The sequence below is a fragment of the Neolamprologus brichardi genome, chromosome 9 (genome assembly GCF_056152115.1).
Source record: "Neolamprologus brichardi isolate AB-2024 chromosome 9, ASM5615211v1, whole genome shotgun sequence".
Taxonomy (NCBI): Eukaryota; Metazoa; Chordata; class Actinopteri; order Cichliformes; family Cichlidae; genus Neolamprologus; species Neolamprologus brichardi.
Window position 1 is genome coordinate 20810784 of NC_142112.1, and position 9841 is coordinate 20820624.

The 9841-nt window shown below is 40.8% G+C and overlaps 1 protein-coding gene across 1 annotated transcript; it reads right to left on the bottom strand.

The window, feature by feature from the left end:
• Window positions 1–905: 905 nt before the first annotated feature.
• On the bottom strand, window positions 906–9778 carry LOC102785790 (palmitoyltransferase ZDHHC20-B-like). Its single transcript, XM_087846104.1, is given in 14 exon segments — window positions 906–3982; window positions 4126–4173; window positions 4265–4377; window positions 4464–4553; window positions 5923–6049; window positions 6258–6390; window positions 7276–7396; window positions 7666–7698; window positions 7786–7855; window positions 7946–8066; window positions 8183–8277; window positions 8647–8673; window positions 9684–9741; window positions 9743–9778. Coding segments are annotated over 13 exon segments (1068 nt in total). The 3' UTR covers window positions 906–3982; window positions 4126–4129.
• Between the last annotated feature and the right edge of the window lie 63 nt (window positions 9779–9841).

Genomic DNA, 9841 nt, shown 5'->3' on the forward strand with positions numbered 1-9841 from the left:
CGGTTCCTAGATTGAATGCACATTTAAAATGTATTAATCTGATTTGCACCAGTCTCTTGCACAATCTCAGTTTTGTTTTTACTCTTCTTTAACTTAAGTTTTTTTTTAATCACTGTTGATTATATATTTATATCTTGCATTATATTACAGTGTAATGCCATCACTAAGAGCCTGTGGCATTTTTATTTCAACTATGATGTTAGTGTAGTGTAACACAAATAATTTCCCTTGTGGGATCAATAAATTACCTACTTACCTCACAAATAAGCCAAGCTTGGGACCATGTGACCCTTGCAAGTCAGGGTGGGTCAACAACTGAGGAGCCCCAACAAGGTGACAACCCCACTAGATGTTTCGCACCTGGGATTCCATTTCAGATCAGAGGCTGAAGAATCAAATATAGAAGTCCATCTGCCTTCAACTCAAGCTCATAAGACGACCGTGACCTGGATGACTGAGAACCTACATAAACATGCTGCATATGAAAAATGAAAAACAGATGCACAAAGTAATAAATTCTTTTCAAGTGATATCACTTGAGACCTTATGTTAGAAAATAAAACACAGGCTTAGTAAGATGCAAATTCCCTGGAACTCTGCAGGTTTCCTTTTAACACCCAAGCAGACGTGGGGAGGTGACTTCCAGCATTCCTGATCACGCTGAACAGATTTCCAGGATTTTCAATCCTACATTGATGGGAAACTTTGACGTAGAATTTGTCATCTACCAATCGGAAGGTCTGTGGGCAAGCTACTGAATCCAGAGCTGCTCCCAATGCATTCATCAGAGTGTGAGTGTGTGAACGAGTGTTAGATTTCAGTGATGTGGGCATGACTGGGTGAATGAACCATCTAGTAAAAAGTGCTTTAAGTTCTCAGAAAAAAAAAAGTATAATGCTTTGAGCTTTTTAGAAAAACATTTATTGTTATTTTCACGTTAATTGTGTAGAGGCATGTACTTCATTCACAAAATAGGAACAGTAAAATTAATCAGACAAGAAAAATATATGCTGTCTTCTGTTTTCTTACATTATCAATATATATATACATACATTGTAAAATAGGACATTGTAACAAAAAAGAATCCAGAATGTAGCAAAAAGCAAGTTATGATGGCTACATCTGCACTGCACCATGAACACAGATGTAACGTGTTGTCAGTCTAAAAACAAAAAAGAAAAGAAAAGCTGATATTAGACTGAGGTTTTCAGATCCTTCTTCCATTGTCAAAGGAGTTTTTATGGCTTTATTTATAGAGTTGAAATGACACAGCTAGCTATAGTTAAAAAAAAAACAAAAACAAACAGCGACTTTTATAACACCATAAACCCCGTTATCATGGTAAAACATCTTTACAGAAGTTAGGCGCCATGCTTTTGAGCATTAATCAGGTATCATCGCTGCACGGAAGCTTCTGTCCGAGACCACAATATTACAAAAGAACACTCACTTAAGCATTACAAAACACACACACACACAGGCGCACTTTAGTCTCAAGGACAAACAGCCCAGAGAGAATACAGGCATTTTTAAAACAATAGGACAAGTCCACACTTTTAGAATCAGTGGCTGTAAATGATAAGTGGAATTAGCCGAGCTCCCTATACACGATACAAAAATGTCTTCTTATTTTTAAAGTTTAATTTCTTGAAAGTTTTGAGTGCGATTTTTAGAAAAGATCTACATATAATCAGAACATAACCTTGGCTTGGATCATGATCTTAGAAATTAATTTAACCTGCTACCTTTTTTTTGTTTGTTTTGATTCAACCACAGTGTCATTATACAATAGTGAATATTCTCCAATAACTGCTCTGCAAAAAGAGTTATTATAAATATACTTGGGCTCAAAAGGTCAAAGATGATTGGAGGATTCAAGAAGTAAACAAGAAGTTTAAAGATCAGGCTGTTTTGTTGTTGTTGTTTTTTTAAAAACACTCATACCTTTACTGTCCCATCTGTGATACATTCAGCACATGTTACAATAACACCAACACGTTGTACATGATAGAAACAGCTGTAAACTTGTACACCACCAGTGTCTGGTTGGATATATTCAGCAGGAGGCTTTTCCAGCAACACTCAGGGATGTGATCAGAGGTGTGAGGAATGGCAGACATCAGGAATTTGCTGCATCTCCTTACAATGCTGCCCTTAAACAATAACATTTCTTGGAAAAGGAACTCACTCCTGAACAATTGTTATTTGGTCATGCTGGCAAATGTGAGCAACACTGTCTTCTGGGTATTAAATACACTTTCCTTACAGATTTCCGCAGACCCCGTGAGTAAATTCCCAGATGTTACACACTGACACGGCACAGGAATTAAACAAGCTCACGCTCAAGATCACAACAATGAGCCGATTCCAAAATACAGACATCCACACATGTGTACAGCAACAAGGTGAGCAGAGGCTGTAGCTCTATAAGAGGGGTTTAATTCACTTTCAAATTAAATCCAGATGAGTTATTACAGGAATTTAATGCATATTAAAGGATATTAAGAAAGCGATTTAAACTGAAAGTGAAGTGAGCCCCGAGGAAGTGATGTAGTAATATCAAAAACACACACACACACACACACAAAAGAAAAGACATTTAGCTGAATGAGAGTGGACAAACAGGACTCTTGTCTCCACCTGCTGTCCAGTACTTGGTATTGCATGGACATCATGACCCACAGCAGGTCGAGCAACAAATAAATGTACAAAATATTGCGCCACGACTACTGTTGAATTCAATTTGGTTATGATGAGATTGGCCAGTGAGGTTAGGATAAAGCTAATATGCTGTAAACACTTCAGGTTCGGAGGTCAGAGCTCCTGACAGGCCAGCCCTTATTTGGCAGAGTGTTGGTGTTCTTTGTAAAGGTTGAAGCACTGAGTTGTAGAAAAACAGGCTGTGCACATTGCGGGCTAAGAATCATGGATCAGCCTCTAAAAGAACAGATAGTGAGCGAGCTTCATCTCCAAAGTTAAACCGTCCAGTCGAAGCAGCAGGTTTTGTTTTTTTTTCCTTTGACACAAGCGGGCCATAAAAAAACACAAAGCTGATTCTTTTAGTCTGTTAGTAGGAAAGAAGAAAACTTACTGCCACTTCAACTGTTACACACAATCTCTCTCTTTCTCACACGGACACACACACAATACATTATATTAAAAAAAGGAAAAAAAAAAAAAATCAAATGATCGACCAACATCCATAACACCTTTTTTTTAAACTTTTTTTTGTTTAAATAATAAAAAAAAAAGCAGCACTTTTTTTGTTGATGGATAATCTACAAAGTGCAAATGCGCCATCTTGTGCTCTGATGGATTAAAAAAAAAAAAGTCTACCCAAAACCTGGTTAGAGTTTTCCGTGTTGTGCACGGATTCACCGTGTGGTGGAGTCTTCTGCAAGATAGTCCAGGTTTGTTGGGAAGCATCCATCTCAAGAGGTGTAGATCATTGTTACGCATATACTCGTTAAAAAATGAGACAACATGAGACTCAAGGGTAAATCGATGCATCTCCACATCGTGTACTGCCTCTCTAAAAACCCAAAAACAAACCAAAAAAAGCTGTTCCAGGCTCTCCTCACTGCAGCTTTGTATCTCCAAGTCTTGGTGGACCTGGGAGGCTTTCAGCAGTAGCACTGATTCACTTTAATGCGGTCCTCGTCAATAAATACTTCAATTATGAGAGGTTTAAAAAAGAAGCAACAGAAATATGTATACAGTATACTGTTAGTATGTGTGTGTGTGTGTGTTTATGCGCATAACTGCAAACAACCTTGTCTCATGTCTTACGAAGAGAGGTGTGAGATGCGTTCATGACACTGCATGTGGAAATGCTAATGCCACGGAATACATGACTGTGATAATGGACTGCATTTCCATAGTTACTGTGAATGGATTTAAATGGGCATCTGCTGGCAGACTGCTGAGAAACTGAACTCTAGCTTTGCTTAAGGCATCGTAGTAGATGACTGAGGTGCTTCTCCTGTGGCAGGAAAGAAACAAAAAGAAGAACAATGATATACATACATATATACATACATATATTTATTACTTACACAAAGCAGTTCTATCTGGAAAATTAAGCCAGAGCTACAGACTCGCTGAGAGGTGGCTGACTGTGATTACCTGGTTAGGACTCGCTCTCCATTGAGATTGTAATGGTTTCGCTTTCAGCTGTGAAGACAAGCAGAACAGAATACGTGATAGAATTTACATCAACAGCTCAGCCTTTCTATGTAATAATAACACCCCTGCTGGGACTCACCTGATTTGAGGGTGTCATTTGCCAGATGGTCTCCGATGTTATTAGCATGCTGCTCGTTGCTCAGGAGGCGATTCTGAGACTCGCTGAGTGGACTCACGGTGATGTCAGCAGCGCTGGAAAAATTAGCTGCCATTAGCACCATTTTTCTCAAAATAAAAGCCCTATCAGAAGCTTCTACTATTGCATCGAGATTTAGCACCTTTTACTGGGCTCTGACTGCAGCGTCACTGTGGCCTGCTCCACGTCGGTGTTGACCAGTCGGGTGGGGAACGTCAGACCATCTCCCTGGCTGCAGTAAGCAAGCAGAGAAACTAAAGATTAAGAGCTGTCAACTGATTAGAACCCCCCCCCCCAAAAAAAAAACAAAAAACAAAAAACAAAAACGTGAAGCTGAACTTCCTCAGGAGCTGCTGCAACCACAGACTGTATATAAAAGATGGACACCATAATGTTACAAACTGTTCTGCAGACTGCTGTTTTAAAGACTCGACTTTAGCATCTGCCACTTGTACTTTATAAACCAGATGCAACAAGTGATAGGTGGAGCCTGCTTTATTTTATTTTCGTACTCTAATGTGAAAGTATTTAATACAAAAAAAGCATTATTTTGTATTAAATATGGCTTGAAATTAGCACGTGTAGCCATAACTTAATCTGGAAAACACTTAGACATTTTGTTACAGACTTCTATTAAAAAACAAAAAAACCCAACAACAAGCAACGTGAGTTGCTGCCCCCTGCTGCCCATTACAAAGAATGCAGGTTTAAGACACTCTAGATTCACTTTTCAAACCCATATAGTCTATGCTGCAACAAAGTTAGGCTTATATGTAAAAGAATAACATCACAGCTTTAGCTTTTACTTCAGTATTTAAACAATTATACCAGATTCTTCAGGTTTTGTTTATTTAACACAGAAATCCTGGTCTTCCTGGTTCTGTTGTGCATCTTTTCCGTTAGTACCTACTCAGATCGACTCACCACGACTCAGACTGACTGGTTTTTCCATTACAATCAAGTACCACTAAATGTTTGTGGTTGTTGTCATAGCAACGTGGCCGAGGGTCCTGTGACTTAATTAGTATGCAACACAAAGGCAACAACTTTGCCAGGTTTCAAAAATGTCAGTTTCAGGTTTTGGTAACAATACACTCTCATGACTCGTCTTTTGACGCCATTGACCATCCAATCGGTGGCATCCAGTCTGACAACGTCACATTTTAGTACCTGCTGTTTGTTTAGAACCTCGGCTGAGCAGGTACTATTTTAGTATCTGGTACTATGACCTAATGGAAAACTCTGAAAATCGGGGCGCACTGTGGTGAGTCAATCTGATTAAGTACTAATGGAAAAGGGGCTTTAGATCTCCTCTGTCTGAAAGATACTCCTGGATATTTCCCTTATTTCTCAAGCGATCGGCATGGCAGATGGAAGTACACATGATTTAGCACACACTTTACACTGGATACCCTTTCTGATGCAACTCATTTATCTGGGCTTGGGATCTGCGCTAGGAATACACTAGCTTGTTACCTTCAGAGGCTTGGGTTTTGTCTCCTCCCGGGAATCTTTTGTGTGTACGGCAAACCACAACACTCCCTTTAATGTTTGTCTCTCTCTCTCTGTGAAAGTTTTTCTCGCTCTCTTTTTTTTTTTACCTTGTGAAGACGGGCAGCAGCCAGTACTTCTTCTGGTCACCAAAGACCTGAGCAATATTCTTTCGGAAACCCAGAGAGAAACCATTTTTATCAGAGCCTGTCCTAAAGACTGGTGCTCTGAATGCCTCTGCAGGGTAAGAGGAAAATGAAAAGAGAAAAGGCAGACAGAGGGGAAAGAGAACTGTTAGACAAACACTAAAGGAGGGGAACAAAACTCCGTCCCTAGCAGCAAAGTTATTCCAGTGATAATGATGACAAAAAAATGACATTCAACTTGACAAACTGTTAGAATATTTGAAATCACTGCTAGATATTAAATACAAGGAAAACGATACCTATTGTCGACCTGTTCTTCCCTACTAGCCAAAGGTGGTAGCTGAAGAGGGACAAAATACTGATGCAGAACATGGCGGCCACAAAAAAAAGAAACAAGACGTGGAATTTGGCAGGCGTGTCTGTCAGCTCATTCTAGGGGGAGAGACGGGAGAAGAGGAGAGTCAGGCAGCCATCAATAACAAATTCACATCAGAGATATTTCTGGAAATGCAAGAGCAATGACAGAGAGCTGATATAAACAAAAAGAAAAAAAAAGGCAGAGAAATGACTTTCAAAAAAGTCTCATGTGAGCCACTTCACTTTCATGCACATCACGAAAACAACGGCGAGGACGGTGGGGGAGGGGGGAGGCATCGGAGGATGGCTGCGTTACCTTTGGGCAGTTTTCTGCCGATTTCCTGCGGCAAAGCTTTAGTACAAACAGAAACAAGAGTGGTTAGCAACACCAGGAGAGAACAGACGGGAGGGGAGAGCACTTAGAAATCAGGAGGCAAATAGAAGTCAAGGCCAAGTTGGGTGGAAAAGTGGGGAGCTGCGGGGGAGGTGAATGAAAGAGAGTGGGTTGAAAGAAAACTGTGCCCGGACTGGCAAGAAACAAAGGGATAAAAGAGGAAGAGATGAGAGAAAATTGAAGTGAAACAGCTACGAGAGAGAGAGAGAGAGAAAGGAGGTGTCTGCGGGCACATGAGTGGTGTGACTGATGGCTCCGATAGTGGAAAGGGAGGCAGAAAAAGAGAAAAGATCCGAGAACAATGAGCCAGTGTGCAAGAACTGGGGATAACAGAAAGGGGAAACAGAGGGGTAGGGCGGGGACCGGTCAGAGGGTGAAGGGTGAGAGAGGACAGAGAAAACAGAGGAGCGGCACAGCGCAGCACAGGAGAGGTCAGCGCCATGCACAGCCAACTCAAGAGATGCTCATCCTGGCTACGACGTGCCACCCGATTCTGCATCTGTGTCACACATTCACTCCATGCTGTGGGGCGAGTGGGCATAGCGTGTCGGCGCGTCGTTACTCACTGTCCAGAATTTAATGAAATACTGCAGGACGGTGGCTGCAATGAACAAACAGTACACCAGCGAGTAGGCCAGGAAGAGGATGAAAAACTTGTAGTTGGAGAATCCCACACAGTTGTTCACCCTGCAGACACACAAACACCACATTTGGATGCAGCTTCCTTTCTGGTGCAGAAACCTTATCAAAGTTTGCATAAGGTGGAGGCTACTGGTGAGGTAGCACCAAACAAATGGCATCATCAAGCAGTTTCTGAAAAGGTGTAGCAACGTGTCGTAATTTAAGGTATGTTAGTTATAAAGCGTGAGAACAAAGTAAAATGAACTTCTGTCTAGAAAGCACTTTATTCTTGGTTAACTAACTCAATGCACCAACAGGATGTGGCTCTTACATACCAGGGACAGTGATGATCCATCTTTAGCACACACCTGCCAAAAAAAATAATTAAAACAAAAGATTAACTTTAAAAAACTGAAGAGTAAGAGAAGAAATTTAAGGAAAGAAGATTCCCTTACATGTCACATGCTGAGCAGTGATGACATCTGTCTGGCTTGATAACTTGACAGCGGTCACAGTAGCGGATCGCTGCAATAAATTAGCACAACAATCATCATGATAACACAATTCCAAACAGAACAGATTCATTCTCATTTACATTCAGTGACACAGACGTACCGCCAGCGCCTGTGCGGGTGTACAGAGGGAGGCTGCTGGCAGCTCTCCACAGGATCTCTTGCTGGGACTCTGGCCTCTCCTCCTTCTCATAGCGTTCCTTTTCAGCCTTGGGGAGGCAAAACTGGAGGGAAGGGAGCAAAATACCTTTTTTAAGCTGCCATTTACTGCAGCAGGGGATTACACACAGGCAGACAGAGCAGGCTTGTTTTGTTTTGGAGGATTGGATTAGTGTTATACCTCTTTGGAAGGGTTAGCAGGCTTGGTGAAGATGGTCTTCCAGTAAGACCACACAAACATGACGAATGAGAGGTGGAAGAAGATCAGGTAGACAACTGGAGGGGGGAAACTGAGCATCAGGATCAAGGACATACGCACTGATATGTGGGTTATATAAGGAAATGCCACTGTAAGGCAAAACATGGCCTAAGAGCAAAAAAAAAAAACTACGCCGTTAATTAATTAGAGAGGAAAGCTAGTAGTTTATGCTGGATGAGGAGGAGCTGCTGGGCTACAAGCAGGCCAACCTCAGCGCTTTGAGAGGAAACACAATTTCTGTGCCAGCCTTTTCTTTAAAAAGCCAAGTCTACAGAGTACTTTTCCAGAAACTTAAGTAAGATTATGCCAATAAATAAGTCTCAGCTCAGTAAAACTCCATTTACGATTTATTAAACAAACATTGTTTGATGTCCTGGGACACTTACTCTGCTCTCCTATGCTGGGGATCGTGACTGCAAAGAGAAAACACAGACAATATATGTCAGATATTATATATACACTGATAAACGTTTATACATTATGGTGGAAACAACCATATCATTTATCCACACTGTATTCACTTCTACAAAGCATGCTTTTCAAAATACTGATACTGTACATGAGTAACGAATTAATTAAAGGGTTGGCATGTTTTACAGTTATCCATATCAGAAATTAATTAACTACCGCCCCCTGCCCCCTTAATTAAGAAAAAAAGTTTTCCCCTATGCGTGTAACCAGTTCCCATATTTACGCCAACATATCTGATAAAAACCAAAAGAAAACCAGTAGAAACTTTCACCTGGTCGTTTATCTAATAATAAATAAATAAATAAATACATAGTCACACCTCACAAGCACAGCAGCCATGTAATCTTTTATATTTCCCCATTAATCTCCTACACAATGTTGTTAAGTGTACCTTTTTTCCATTTCCAAATAGTTAACAAAGATTAAGTTTTAGGAGCTGACTAATAAAAATACACATGTTGAATTTTTCACAGCTGAATTACAGCACTTAGACACAACCTTACATGAATTTATGTATATTTTTTGGGGAGGGACAATCCGCAACTATTGCCTTAAGCCAGTTTAATTAAAAGAGCCATGTTGTGTGGTATTTATATGTGTCAGTTAGTCAAATACCGTTTATTTCTCCATCCACACTCATTTAATTTCACATAAAACCACAGAGACGAGACGGGTAGCTTTATCATAAAAAAGACAACACAGTGCTAGTTTTTCTTTGACTAAAACAGTCCTCTTTTGAATATATGGCAACCCAGGCGATGGCAACCAACATAAAATTAGCTGGATCTAGATTTGGACGGGTTTGCCAACACCTTTGTTGGGCTGCAGTTCATTTACTTCCTGCTGGCCAGCAGCCGCCGCTGTGTTTGTGTGTGTTGTCAGAAAATATGGTTAGCACCGGCTTTTAAAGGCCCTAAAAGAAGCGACAAACGACGACAAGGTCTCTACTTACATATACAAAGCTCCACCACGTAAGCGTAGTACGACCAGCAGACGACGAGCGCGATAAAAATCACAGGTATCCATGCTAAGCCCCGTTGACAGCATCTCAGTACGTGTGTGGGCGCCATCTTTCCCCCTCTACTGTGGAGAAGGGAGTGTCGACGGGTG